This window comes from Pleurodeles waltl, chromosome 8 (assembly GCF_031143425.1).
Source record: "Pleurodeles waltl isolate 20211129_DDA chromosome 8, aPleWal1.hap1.20221129, whole genome shotgun sequence".
Lineage (NCBI taxonomy): Eukaryota > Metazoa > Chordata > Amphibia > Caudata > Salamandridae > Pleurodeles > Pleurodeles waltl.
In genome coordinates, this window is record NC_090447.1 from 271,499,051 (window position 1) to 271,514,240 (window position 15,190).

The 15,190-nt window shown below is 41.9% G+C and overlaps 1 protein-coding gene across 3 annotated transcripts in view; it reads right to left on the minus strand.

Moving 5' to 3' along the window:
- The window catches only part of ROBO1 (roundabout guidance receptor 1), a 1,423,180-nt gene that overhangs the window by 143,470 nt on the left and 1,264,520 nt on the right, over positions 1 to 15,190 (minus strand). For all 3 annotated transcript variants that reach the window (XM_069204141.1, XM_069204140.1, XM_069204142.1), the window contains 2 exons: positions 5,380 to 5,500; positions 543 to 681 (listed from right to left, as the gene is read on the minus strand). In XM_069204141.1, coding sequence (XP_069060242.1) covers positions 543 to 681; positions 5,380 to 5,500 — 260 coding nt within the window. The remainder of the gene's footprint in view (positions 1 to 542; positions 682 to 5,379; positions 5,501 to 15,190) is intronic.

The following is a 15,190-nucleotide window of genomic DNA, read 5'->3' on the forward strand; positions in this document are numbered from 1 at the left end:
GCTAACCAAATTTGCTAACAATTGTTCCGCTTTGCACCAGTAATGAAACACAGATGTGTACAACCTGCACTGACAGCTCCAGGAGCCAACAGAGGTCATAACAGAGCTGCGCCTGGACACAGCAACTCAGAAGACATTGGTGAGTCTAAGCATCAGTCAGTCAAACAGCAGGCAGAAGCCTTGGGAGCAGAAAGGGGGCTCAGCTTAGAGTGAAGGTTCATTAGAAAAAGCAAGACAGACCAGAAGGGTGTACTTGTTCAGAGTCAGAGTGACAGCATCTGACCTCAAGTTACATGAGCTGTCAATCTCCCACCAAAATTGTAACACAGGTAAATAAACAATAGGGCATTGCGGCCTACTTCCTAACAGCACCGACGAGTTCAGACATAGTTATACATGTTGTGCAGAAATCAATGCTGTTTTCAATTGTTTTACAAGTCACATCATTCACACTGGCAGAGAGATTCAGCTTTTGACAAGTGATCATTAGTGTTGTTTCCTAAAAATAAGTCTATGCCTCTTGGCCACTCCGAATACAGTACCTCGCTTTCGGTAATTCACCATCGTCTTTCCTCCACCGTAAGGTCGGTACTGGGTCACCTCGTGCTTCACACTTGAACTCAGCGGTGTCGTCCACCGTCACTGCCATGTTACTCGGCCTCTTTACAAAGGATGGTCGTTCTAGGGGGAAACAACCAGAAATGCACGTGTCTCTTAAAAACATTTCGCATTATATTCTAATTCGGAAATATTTTTTACTTTGCATTGGCAAGAAAATGTTACTTTTCCAAGCTACTGGGCTTCATAAATATGTCTCTAGGGAAGGCCTAACGAAACTAAGCGATCAATAATATTATGTGAGTCTGAGCCGAAAATGTATCAGAACTACATAAAGTTATTTTATAGAGCAAAGATTGGAACTCCTACCTTTGCGTGTCTGAAACAGTAAATTAAACTGGCTTGCGAGAATGTTGTGCTGTGACTCATGAATAATTGTCAGAAATATGTAATTTCGGGATGTATATGTCTTCCTTGATATTTCCATGTAGACATGCCTGCTTAAATTTATCTTCCACTAGTATCTAATCTACTGTTTCCGGTCTAACACTATAAATATGGTTTCTAGAACACAGAACAACAGGCCTTCAGCATGAATCGTGATACGACTCCAATTCAAGATTTTATGGTGGAATAACATTTTCTGGGCATTCAGTTATCCAAAGCATGTTATCTACCCCCAATATGCTTTCGAATCTACAATCCACTCCTATACTCACTTATCCCTGAAGTTTTCAGCTGCACATGTGTGGGATGCCATGTTTTTCCGATTCATTCTGTCAGAGATCACCTTAGAACTCCATGTGATCAACAACTCTTATACACAAGAAACAATATCAAATCACTATGCCAGTCAACCACACAAACCCAGTCAGGGACCTCCAAGCAATCAGGATCGCATGCACAACTTTATCCCCCCTTACTTCTATTGGTTCCATCAAACCTACCCACAACTTTAATTTTGCTCTGCCAAGTTCTAACCACTTCCCAAAATGTAAAATGCCATATTGACTTTACCTACTTGGGACCCATTCAAAATGCACTCACTCAACCACCTACACACACAACCCCAGGTCTGCAAGCAACATAGAGTTGAAGGTAGTGCTACTGAGTCACACTAGCAGTAGTTTGGTCCCACAGAAATGAGTGACATATACAACATCATACTCTGGGGATTTCTGTAATAGAGGAATCATCTCTAGGTTGTACCTTCTAGACCAGTGGTTCCCAACCTGTGGGCCGGGGACCCCTGGGGGTCCGCGAAGCCTCCGCAGGGGGTCAGCGGCTGCTTAAAACATTTAATAATATTAGGTCCCAGCTATCAGTAATGACTCCTTGGGGGTCCCCGTGTTCCAATAATGATTCAGTGGGGGTCCCCGGGCTCCAGTATTGATAAAAATGGGGGTCCACAGAAGTCAAAAGGTTGGGAACCACTGTTCTAGACTGCAGAAGAAAATTAATTAATCACCTCCTTACATTATCCTAATGTGACTCTACCCCCAAAAAACATCTTAGTCCTACTAATGCCTAGATGTATAGCCTGATTTTACTTTAAATACATCCCCTAAAAAGATGAGACAGCATGTCATGAATCAGCTCGCTGACAAAAAATTAATAAAACTTGAAGAGTTGTGTTGACTTACTATATTTTCTTTTCCTTGCCCCTTCCAAATAGGAAACTCTTGATTTTTTAAAGGCAGGGACAAGGGGTCAACCATATGACGTTTTTTGAGTGTCAAATGATGTGTGATGTCACTTATGCTACTCTTCTGCTTTTGACCGATTTACTTTTCTGATTAACAGTGCTTAATAAGGCCAATTAATGACTGTGTCAACTAATGCTTCCAGATGACACAACAATTAATGACTGTGTCAACTAATGCTTCCAGATGACACAACATGTTGACACAATATCTAGACACAGGCTGGGTTTGGCTCATAGAGAGTAAATCTGTCGCTGTATGTCGTAAGACCACATTTTCTTAGAGATGACTGAAGTGGCCTGCCCTTTAAAATGAAGGGCAGAACATACCTTTCCCTAATTCACCTCCAGCAGCTATGTGCAAAGAGAGTGCGCTGGAGGAGATCTGAGGGTAAAATGGTTTCTTAATTTGCATAAAGGTAAAATATTTTATTTTTCAAGTTTACATTATGCCCATGTGAGTGTATTTAGGTATATTTCCTGTGAGTGCCGAAGGTCTTCTTAAAAAATGTGTTTAATTACTCATCTGGGCTTGGGCATAAATCCAGGTGTGGAGTGATCTGTGGATGGAGGTCTAAAGGCTTTACTCTAAGCTCAAGGGCTCACATTGGACCATATCTGCCTGGACCGTAGAACCCGAATGTCATTTTGCAAAGCACCCATTCCTATGACCATTGCTATAACCTTTGCCATTCTAACCTTAGTTGGTGGCCATTTTATCAAATATTTATACAGCACTTTACATACACCTTTAAAAGACCCATATTGTTTCTTTGGTATTCTGGCTGCAATGTTTAAGCAGTTCATACCCTTTGTGAAGTTGACATGAGCTTAGAACTGCATCGGGCTCCTGGTGCCCTTTGGAGTGCATGGTTGAAAATATGTTGTTTGGGTTATATGGGACATGTTTATGAGGAACATGAAGTTTTATGACATGATGGGGGCACAGTGCAAGCTCTGAGGTAGTTGCTGAGAGTGAGAGAATAGGAAAGAATAGACACAGTCATGCATGTAGGTAGGCAGTATCATATCTGGAATAAATAGCTGGTGTGCATCAGTGGACCTAATTGGGATATATGAAGATAAGTTGGATGCATCTCAGCAGCCAAACCAATTCCAACCTATGAAAAGGTAAGTGAAGTGTTTGGTACAAATGTTACTGTCCTCCCAGATGGAATGTAAACAAAAACAGAAAAATGAGCCAAGCAAATCTAAACGCAAAAAAGTAAGACTTGCAACATTAGTTTACTCTCTGAGATCATTATATCCCTTTATGATGGAGGGTGCAAAAGGATGTGATTCAACTCTACTCTAAAATGTCTACTTTAACTTGACATACTTGGCCACGACTTAAAAAAGACCAATAGAGAAGTTTATGAGTCAGAAAAGAGTTACTGAGTGTACATTACAGCATCTCACAACCCACCACTTACTGAGACAGAAAAGTGGGACTATGAGAATGATGAACACCTCAATAAACAACGTTACTCAGTGTGTCCTTAGGCTACTATAGGTGTTAGTGGTGAGAGTCACTCATCAGCTACCTGACCCACTGTAACTGCGCCCAGTAGGTTAGCTCCACACTTATTAACAATCAAAACCGCTTAGCTTCTCATTTTGATTTATTTAATCATCTATTGTTGTAATCACAAATGTTTAACTGTTCACTTCAATGCTTTATTATCCAATTATAAGTATAATCATTGGTTGCATATTGAACATTGTGAGTGTTGACTGCTTCATGACGCAAACATTCACTGGACTCAATGCACTTTGGGTCACATGAACCTTCTTCAGGGGCTCCTGGGAGTAAACATACTCAAAATTACCTTTAAGAACTACAATGCACAACCCCCAAACCATAAATTACGGTCCACCTTCATGCGTTTTATGCAGAGTGGCAACAAATGAAATAAATGAAAACCTCCAAATGCCAAACCAAAAACCCCGAATGCGCTCAAACCGCACGCAACCTTGTGAACCCGTGTCTGAGCAAAACCTCATGCAGAACTGGTTTGGTTATGTTTAACCGTGAGTCTCTATTAGTAAAAGTGCCCAACTCAGCACTAATTCATTTTTAGATCACCTCACATAAGACGCCAAAATGACTTGCTTAAACCAAAACGGCCAATATAAAATATCGCCACATTGTGTTAATTATATGCAATATAAGTCAGCGTGACCATGCTTCTCTGACACGACCGAACCCAGTGTTCTCAACGCATTCACCACCAAATAGCTCACCATGCTAAAGTGCCTGATATCAGTGGCCCCATGCAGTGTGAGTGTTCAGTCTCATAATACATGCAAATACTAATGTACAGGTTGGTGTGCTTCACTGACAGTGCTATCACAGCATGGCCTTGGACAGACTCTGGTCTTTTACTTGAATCCAGTGGAGGTGCTCACTGGGGCTTTGCAGTCACGTACATGCTCTGATACCACTAGGATGGATGTTTTCATGAAGGCAGACAACATGAAATGGAGATATCTGTGAGGTAAATACCCACTGGAACTACCAGAGTCTCTTTGAGGCCTTTGGAGCCAAGCAGGCTTTAAAATGCTCTATGAAGAAATAATAATTTTGATTTCAGTGCTTCATGTCACAATTATATTGGTGCAATCCCGGTAATTTACAAGTGTTACTATAACCCTATATAACCAGTACCAATCCCAGAAACATGGCAGCCTGAGGAATTGAACTTGTCACTGTCCGAAGACAGCAGATGGCCGTGCCAAGCATAAACTCGATGAGCCTTATTACTCTCTCGGATGCCCTGTGCTGCTATTTAAGTACAATTTGCAGATGCCGACTTCGATCGCTTAAGACCATGGACCAGCAGTGAACTAAACCATCAAAGGAGTGAAGAAATTAGAAGGAACTTCGCTGAAATCTTCCCCGAAGAAATTACTGCCTTTAACTTCGCTTGTTTAAAAAACACAAATGCAGCCCTTGAGTCGAGCTTTTTTGTAAATAGATAAAATGAACCGAAACAGATTTGGGTACATTAAGATGAAAGAGTTGCCTTTGTGAAGCAGCTGCGACACATTAACCATCAGATTTTCCTTCCCCACTGCGAGTGCCTCGGTTATTATTTTGTTTGCATGCAGTTCCTTACCTAAAACAGTGAGCTCTGCTACTTCACTCTCGCGTTCCCCCACCATGTTGGTTCCAACACAAACATATTTGCCAGCATCGCTCTTCCTGGTGTAAGTAATCATGAGCTTTCCTCCCCGAATCTACACAAGAGAACAAAGAGAAACAGAGAGTTGTAACGTGGTGCAGCACAGTTAGTTTTAGATCGATATTTCTGATATCATCAATGAAAGGGTAGCCTTCCATGCAACGAAGGAACTCTAGGCCTGTGCGCAGTCCTTTCTCTGTAAAGATAACTTTATCAAATATGAGCAACATGCTTCTAAAATTAGAAAGAGTTTTCAGCAATCCTAAGAAATGTTTGAAACGTTTCCCTTCCAGTCAGCTGGAAACGAATCAAAAATAACACCGGCTGCGTTACAAACCATCTGGATTCATGGCGGCGCTAAGAAAAACAATCCAGTTTTTTTTACCCGTGTTTTTGTTACTTTGGTGCAGCAAAATCATTTGATTTCTATTATTTTAAGGCACTAAAGCAATAGGAGATTTTATTTTTACAAAAATTAGCGAAAAAAATTCAAGCTATCCACTTTTCGTAAAAGCTTACTGTTGCTAAATATTAAAGCGTGAAACACTGAAGAATGAATCTCCACCCCTGATCACGAGGCCCTGAAAGTATTGCTGCCCCACTCTTGGTAAATGAGCCTTTCAGAGGCACTGGAACCGATGCAGGCCATGAAACTGTCATCAGACGTACAACAGTTTGTTTCATTTTCGGAATTTAGCTTTTGCAACTCGCTTTCAGTATTTTTATTGGCAGACAGCAAACGTTATTTCTCACACATGTGGGAAGACAGTAAACAGAAAAGCTCACTTTCAGAAAAAAAACATTTCCTAAAAGAAAGGGATATGTGGTCTAGTGGTTAGGTCATTCATTGGCTTTGTAGAAAGCTAATCCATCTTCTGAGCTTGGTTTCAACACTTGGTAAAACTCGAGAACACCTCATTGTATGTACTTGTACCTAAGCTTAGAGCACTAAAACTCAAGGGAACACAATTTTGAAAATGTATCACTACTACAACCAATGATATCTTGCTGAATGACAATGAGGTAGGACAGACTGTTGTGTAAAAACAAAAGACTTCAACAAATGTTTTCTGGGCATAAATTTGAATTACGTCTGAAAAGGGTCACTCACAAAAAAAATCTTAGCTACAGAGCTTGTAGAATGAGTCAGCATGACTCATTGGAAATGGGACAGGTATATCATAATATGGAGCAAGACACAACTACTCATAGAAAATCTTTCTGAACAAGGCCCAAAGCATGTGATTGCAGATATTGCACCAGAATCACGTCTACCTGTAATGTGCGTATGTTGAAATATGACAGGGTTTTCTAAAGTAGGATGGCCCTCATGAACATCTGAGGAATGGCCAGAAAAATCCAGTGAAAATTTGGACCCTTTGGCAACATTTTGAGCATTTAAAAATATTTTGCCATGAATTTCAGACACTTTTTGGCATTTAAACTGCAACAAAAATTGATCTTTGTCCATGGTTCCATTTTGGGATCCAGGAATGTGTCTGCCCCAGCAGGGACCCAGATGTCTATTGGATTTGTTTTTTGGGCTTAATACAAAATTCAAGCAGTGGGTGGTTCTTTGTGAAAACTACAGGAATTGTTTGGCTCTGCCTCAGAATAAGATGCTTTTTTCGATTTATTCTTAGGCTAAGGAAAATATTCAAGCAGTGTCTGGCTCCTTTCTGAAGTCGTGTTTCTATGGCTGCACAAGGAGTCATATGCTGGGACATACAGACTTCCACAGCCCAAGATAAAATCTGTGTTTAGGGACAGGGAGTCATTCAAACCCCTCCAAATTCTGGATTACCAATAATGCTAGGTACTTCTCAGAGTGTTTTTGAATTTTTTTTTTTTTTTTGTGGACACTGAATTACTATAGGAACCTAAAAATATGGACATTCAATAGATAATACCAAATATCCTACTTTTGTGCATTCTCACAGATCTCCTGATTAAAACAGTTCCCGCAACTGTGATTGGGATTATCACTCAGGAGAGGAAAGTTCCAAGAACGGGACCTTGAAAAGCGCAATTAAGAAGTTTGGAAATAACGTGATTATGAGAGGCCGAGAGGTGTGTTATTTAGAGATGAGGTCACCTGGCACATTGGAAGACTTCCAATCTCAGACATTCCTGTAAACTACACACCTGGGTGAGTCGAGGGAGATTTGTGACTTGTGTGAATGCCATCACTGTTTCATACCCAGAATGCACCGAGAAAATCAATCTTTTGTTTAAACAACAGTATTCTCTCACATTTCTGTGATAGAAAGTTCAGAAATGCTGATGTTATACTTTGCAAACCATACACAGTATTTCTGCCACATTGTACTAATCTTTGCTAAAATTATTTATTTAATGGTGAAGTCTAAATCTCTAGGAAAACACAGACATAATTTGTACACCAGACATTTAGGATAATATTTCCTTTATTAGCATATGGGTATGTATTTTAGTCTATTGTGAAAAGCAACACAATATTCAGAAAAGTTGTCAAAAATATATACATTTTCTTATTTTCCTTTATATCTTAAGGCAGCAATGGACACTGATATGGAGTACGCACCAATATATAGTCCAAAATGTGCTCATAACAAAGTTTATTATTTGCGTGGGTACACAGAGAGGCAAAGGAGTTACACCTATCAGGGATAGGATTAAACAATAAAAAACACACATTCCCAAAAATTCTTGTTACCAACTCAACAAAATCTGAAATTTCAGATATATTGAGCTAGGTCAGTCCCCTCTAGTAATCTCTAGAAAGCACAATCCTGATTAAAACCTCTGACTCGTGCAAGCTGGGATCACAAATAAACTGGGCAATGGTTCTGTCTTAGGTATACAAGGCATAGTAATGGTCATTTATGGGACTCTAATCATGACAAATCTGGGCTAAAACAAGACTAGTTTCTTAACGCAGTAATATTAGCCAGAGACTTAATGTAAATATAGCTGTCTCTCTCAAATTATCTGATTTCTCATTGAATAGCGTGCTTAGGGCCCCATGTACGACCATTACAGATTGAGACTCCCAGTTTGCATTTTTTTGTTAGACACAAAGCGTGAGTTGCAATCTGTAATGTAGAACAGTGTCTGAGACACTGTTAGCGATTCCCAAATGGGTCGCAAAGGACCTGTCTCATTAATATTCATGAGGGAGGTCACAATTTGTGACCCAGTTGGGAATAGCCGCACTCAGAGGGATGGTAGCCTGCTGGGGTCAGCAGACCACCATGTCTGTGACTGCTTTTTCAGTGAAGCAGTTTAAAAAAAAAAAATGCAGCCCATTTTCCTTAAAGAAAAACAAGATGAAATCCAAAAATAAAAATGAAAAGAATTCTTTTAATTTTTTCAGAGTAGGCAGTAGTCCATTGGACCACTGCCTGCTCTGAAAAAACAGTTTTGCTACCATTCACAAAGAGGTAGGTGTCCCAGGGGGACCCCTTCGTGTTTGCGAATGGGTTAACACTAATTTGAAATTGGTGTTAACAGTGATTGTTTCGTTACTGCAATCACAGTCACAAAACATTGCACATGGGCCTGCGAGTCGCTGTTAGGAAGAGATGCCCTTGGAATGCCCCTTCCTAATAGCGGATGTCACCAACCACGGAAAGAGAACACATCTTGAGTAATCTTTTTGCAGTGGGATAACCATTAATTTTCAAATAATTAACAGATTGTTGAACTTGATCTTAAAGCCTCCAGAGACAGAAAAAGTCCTTTAGAATTTTCAAAACATTCCATCTAAAATATGGGTCCTTAACTTCAGGGATGTAACTTTCATTTTATAATTGTTTTCATGACAGCAAAAGGTTAGGTGACTGGGCCAGAGTCAAAGAATCATCTGTGTAAGAGATATCCCTGAATGATACTACAATTTACGTTCATAAGAGTGGGTTCCTCACCGTATGTATCATATCTCCCTTACACAAAAGTTCTTAAATAGGAATGTGTTTGTCCCTCCTTTCTACCATAGAATGTCCCACTTATATACTCTAGTACTATTTGTGGCTGAAACATTTATTTTCTCTCCAGAATCCTATGAAAGATATTTTGGGAAATGGTTGGAAAGTACTGCATGAGAAACATGGTCAATCTTACAAAGCAACTCTCAAAAATCCACAGTTATCTAAAGGTTCCTCAAAAGCAAGCCCTTGCTGCTAGGAACCACGATAAGGTATCAACAAGCATCGCCATATAGTGTTATAAAAGTGACATATACCTAAAAAGTCACATTCTATGACGAATGCTCCAACCTATAATTCACAGTTCTCATTTTAAGAGAAAGAATTAACCACAGTGACTCAAATGTAAAGGGAAAGGCATCGATTGAAGACTGATTTCGTGCACGTATCTTCTACAAAGTATGTATAGTTCACCACTGTAGGAAGTTGGCTCTGTATGTGCTATTTCACAGTAAGGAATAGCATGCACAGAGTCCAAGGGTTCCCCTTAGAGGTAAGATAGTGGCAAAAAGAGATAATACTAATGCTCTATTTTGTGGTAGTGTGGTCGAGCAGTAGGCTTATCCAAGGAGTAGTGTTAAGCATTTGTTGTACATACACATAGACAATAAATGAGGTACACACACTCAGAGACAAATCCAGCCAATAGGTTTTGTTATAGAAAAATATCTTTTCTTAGTTTATTTTAAGAACCACAGGTTCAAATTCTACATGTAATATCTCATTCGAAAGGTATTGCAGGTAAGTACTTTAGGAACTTCAAATCATCAAAATTGCATGTATACTTTTCAAGTTATTCACAAATAGCTGTTTTAAAAGTGGACACAGTGCAATTTTTACAGTTCCTAGGGGAGGTAAGTATTTGTTAGGTTAACCAGGTAAGTAAGACACTTACAGGGCTCAGTTCTTGGTCCAAGGTAGCCCACCGTTGGGGGTTCAGAGCAACCCCAAAGTCACCACACCAGCAGCTCAGGGCCGGTCAGGTGCAGAGTTCAAAGTGGTGCCCAAAACACATAGGCTAGAATGGAGAGAAGGGGGTGCCCCGGTTCCGGTCTGCTTGCAGGTAAGTACCCGCGTCTTCGGAGGGCAGACCAGGGGGGTTTTGTAGGGCACCGGGGGGGACACAAGCCCACACAGAAATTTCACCCTCAGCGGCGCGGGGGCGGCCGGGTGCAGTGTAGAAACAAGCGTCGGGTTCGCAATGTTAGTCTATGAGAGATCTCGGGATCTCTTCAGCGCTGCAGGCAGGCAAGGGGGGGATTCCTCGGGGAAACCTCCACTTGGGCAAGGGAGAGGGACTCCTGGGGGTCACTTCTCCAGTGAAAGTCCGGTCCTTCAGGTCCTGGGGGCTGCGGGTGCAGGGTCTCTCCCAGGCGTCGGGACTTTAGGTTCAAAGAGTCGCGGTCAGGGGAAGCCTCGGGATTCCCTCTGCAGGCGGCGCTGTGGGGACTCAGGGGGGACAGGTTTTGGTACTCACAGTATCAGAGTAGTCCTGGGGTCCCTCCTGAGGTGTTGGATCGCCACCAGCCGAGTCGGGGTCGCCGGGTGCAGTGTTGCAAGTCTCACGCTTCTTGCGGGGAGCTTGCAGGGTTCTTTAAAGTTGCTGGAAACAAAGTTGCAGCTTTTCTTGGAGCAGGTCCGCTGTCCTCGGGAGTTTCTTGTCTTTTCGAAGCAGGGGCAGTCCTCAGAGGATGTCGAGGTCGCTGGTCCCTTTGGAAGGCGTCGCTGGAGCAGGATCTTTGGAAGGCAGGAGACAGGCCGGTGAGTTTCTGGAGCCAAGGCAGTTGTCGTCTTCTGGTCTTCCGCTGCAGGGGTTTTCAGCTGGGCAGTCCTTCTTCTTGTAGTTGCAGGAATCTAATTTTCTAGGGTTCAGGGTAGCCCTTAAATACTAAATTTAAGGGCGTGTTTAGGTCTGGGGGGTTAGTAGCCAATGGCTACTAGCCCTGAGGGTGGGTACACCCTCTTTGTGCCTCCTCCCAAGGGGAGGGGGTCACAATCCTAACCCTATTGGGGGAATCCTCCATCTGCAAGATGGAGGATTTCTAAAAGTTAGAGTCACCTCAGCTCAGGACACCTTAGGGGCTGTCCTGACTGGCCAGTGACTCCTCCTTGTTGCTTTCTTTGTTCCCTCCAGCCTTGCCGCCAAAAGTGGGGGCCGTGGCCGGAGGGGGCGGGCAACTCCACTAAGCTGGAGTGCCCTGCTGGGCTGTGACAAAGGGGTGAGCCTTTGAGGCTCACCGCCAGGTGTTACAGCTCCTGCCTGGGGGAGGTGTTAGCATCTCCACCCAGTGCAGGCTTTGTTACTGGCCTCAGAGTGACAAAGGCACTCTCCCCATGGGGCCAGCAACATGTCTCTGGTGTGGCAGGCTGCTGGAACTAGTCAGCCTACACAGACAGTCGGTTAAGTTTCAGGGGGCACCTCTAAGGTGCCCTCTGTGGTGTATTTTACAATAAAATGTACACTGGCATCAGTGTGCATTTACTGTGCTGAGAAGTTTGATACCAAACTTCCCAGTTTTCAGTGTAGCCATTATGGTGCTGTGGAGTTCGTGTTTGACAGACTCCCAGACCATATACTCTTATGGCTACCCTGCACTTACAATGTCTAAGGTTTTGTTTAGACACTGTAGGGGTACCATGCTCATGCACTGGTACCCTCACCTATGGTATAGTGCACCCTGCCTTAGGGCTGTAAGGCCTGCTAGAGGGGTGGCTTACCTATACTGCATAGGCAGTGAGAGGCTGGCATGGCACCCTGAGGGGAGTGCCATGTCGACTTACTCGTTTTGTCCTCACTAGCACACACAAGCTGGCAAGCAGTGTGTCTGTGCTGAGTGAGAGGTCTCCAGGGTGGCATAAGACATGCTGCAGCCCTTAGAGACCTTCCTTGGCATCAGGGCCCTTGGTACTAGAAGTACCAGTTACAAGGGACTTATCTGGATGCCAGGGTCTGCCAATTGTGGATACAAAAGTACAGGTTAGGGAAAGAACACTGGTGCTGCGGCCTGGTTAGCAGGCCTCAGCACACTTTCAATTGTAAACATAGCATCAGCAAAGGCAAAAAGTCAGGGGGCAACCATGCCAAGGAGGCATTTCCTTACAACCACCATTAATTGGCATGCCTTCTATAGCATGGGTGCTATAGGCATAATGTGCTGTGCAACAAGGAAGAGAGTCATAGCCTGGTTTCAGCATGAGAAATGGCTAACTCACATTACAGACATGTGGACCAGAGTGATTCCTCATTATGAACACTGCATATCTGGACTAGCTACGTGCTGAAATTACTACAAAAACTACCATCCTCAAAAGCGCAGGACAGGCTTCATCCCGAGAACTATCATCAACTGAAAAGGCTTAGGGCCCTATTTATCCTTTTTTTGCGCCGCATTTGCGTCACTATTTGAATCAAAAGCGGCACAACTTAAAAAATACAATTGTATTTTGTAAGTTGCACTGCTTATGTGTCAAAAAATGACACATAATATGTCATGGCATAATATGTCCTTATTTTCCCGAGAACTATCATCAACTGAAGAGACTTAGGGCCATATTTATCCTTTTTTTGCGCCGCATTTGCGTCACTATTTGAAGCAAAAGCGGCACAACTTAAAAAATACAATCGTATTTTGTAAGTTGCACCGCTTTTGTGTAAAAAAATGACACAAATGTGGCGTGAAAAAAGTAAAAATATGGCCTTACTTTCCCGTCACAGATATCTATAACTGGAACCAGGATACAGAGGCGCCCCCCCTTGCCCGTTTCGTTCCACAAAGGCCGGTCAAGAGCATCAGCTAGACAATGCATGGAAGCTGTGACAGACAGCTCTACAATTTGCTATGGTAAGACTATTACAACTACACAATGATGCAAAAAACCCAAACGTGCATGGAATTTAAACTCCACCTCTGCAAATGGCCTCAGATAAAGTGAGCTTCTATATATGCCACAGAGACAGATCTCTGCTAGGATTAGTGAAACAGTTTTATATTTCACATTATCCCCTCTCATATTACATGTGATGCTTTTTGGTGTGAGCCAGTGTTACATTGTATGTTGGTATTATTTAAGACGAACACCCCACCCTGAAATAATCAAAGGACCTACTGTGCTTGAAGACACCTAATGTCATCATAAGGTGTAATGATACTTTTAGGTACATGTGGTATTCTATGTTTATCCCTGATACTGTCTCTTTTTTGTCCATGATTGTTTGCAGCTGCATGCAGTAATAAAACAAAGCAACATTAAAAAAGCTTTAAGTTAATTTGTTATAGAGTCTTTAACACTTACATGTAGGGAAATCATGCTAGGCGAGTGAGCTAAGTTGTTGGTAAAATCGTTGTAATAAAACTTTGGAGCTATTGAGGGAGGAGTCGCTAATTCTTAATGGGAGAGAATTAGAAAGCAATCGCCTTTGATGATCGTTGCCATATGAATTTTCAAATACATAAATCTATCTAAAATAAATCCTGCATTCCGACTAAACTCTTCATAATTCACACCATCTGAAAGACCTCACTTATCAAAGCCTGAAGTTTGGAAGAAGTGGCTCCGCTTTGGATGCTCGAAACAGAGTTTAAGCCTCTGCAATAATCAACCACACCCAGCTGCCTTACCTCCAAGCAACAATATCCCTAAGTCAACAAGTCAGCAGGGGTGCACTGATTAACAATGGAGCAATGAAGGTATGTGTCATCATCAGTTTAGTTTTGGTGCAGGAGATTGGTTCTAATGATGTCATTAAATCTGTATACACTGCTGTTTAATATTAATTTATGAGACCCATGCTTCAGGGACACTGTTAAAGATTTTGGGGAGCAAAGCAAAGACAGGCCCCATTCTGAGCTCTCCCTCATACTCAATAATAAAATGCAATGCTATTACGGACTTTCGTTTCTGTTATGCCCCATGTCTATAAATTATGTTAGATAGCACATCAACACACCATAATACAGATCAATAAACATTGCAATGTACACAAATCTTGACAAATTGTGAATCAACGTTATCAATATTTTTTTCATAAAATACGTTACATATGAACTACATGAAATAAATAGGAGCCAGTGACTGAACTTTTCATTCCAAGTTAAGCTGTTACATGAATCCTTTTTGTCCTCTACATGCCTCTGCTATGTACAAGCACTGTTTTAGTCCAAGGCCGAGTCTCAATGCTCACACCTGGCAACAGGCTTCATAGCTGGTCATTTCACCTGGAATCTCTCTCTCCATCTCCCCAGGCTGCACCAAGACTACATTTCTAGCAAGCATTACCAGTTCAGTAAGTTTAGGAAAGGTGTGGGGAAAAGGGCAGGACTGGGCAAGGTGAGGGTTCCCATATGCAATTGTTGATAACTCTGACAATGTCCCAACTTTTTAGGATTCACATACCTTTTCCTTTGTAGGTAGCTTCACCACCATAAACATACCTGTAAACCTACACTAAAGAAATGCTAGTACAAGTGCATTCCTAGGGTGGGGAAGGGAACTTCTCCATACTTGTGGAGTTATAAGGATTAGTTGTTCTTCACAGGGAAAAGTTTTTTCAAAGATGCCAAAAAATTGTGCAAAAGTACTGTCCCACCTAATCTTAAATGATACATTTTCATAAGGGGGAATATTGGCCTGAAACAGAGTATAAAATTTCAAAGCCTAAAAAAAGTAAGTTTTGTGGTCCTCACAAAAAGTACAAATCAAAAACAGCAGTGGGCCTATTTCTTCTAACTTGTATTTGAGTTTTTGTTGGCGAATTGGATCTTTTTATTTCAAGTTGTGCG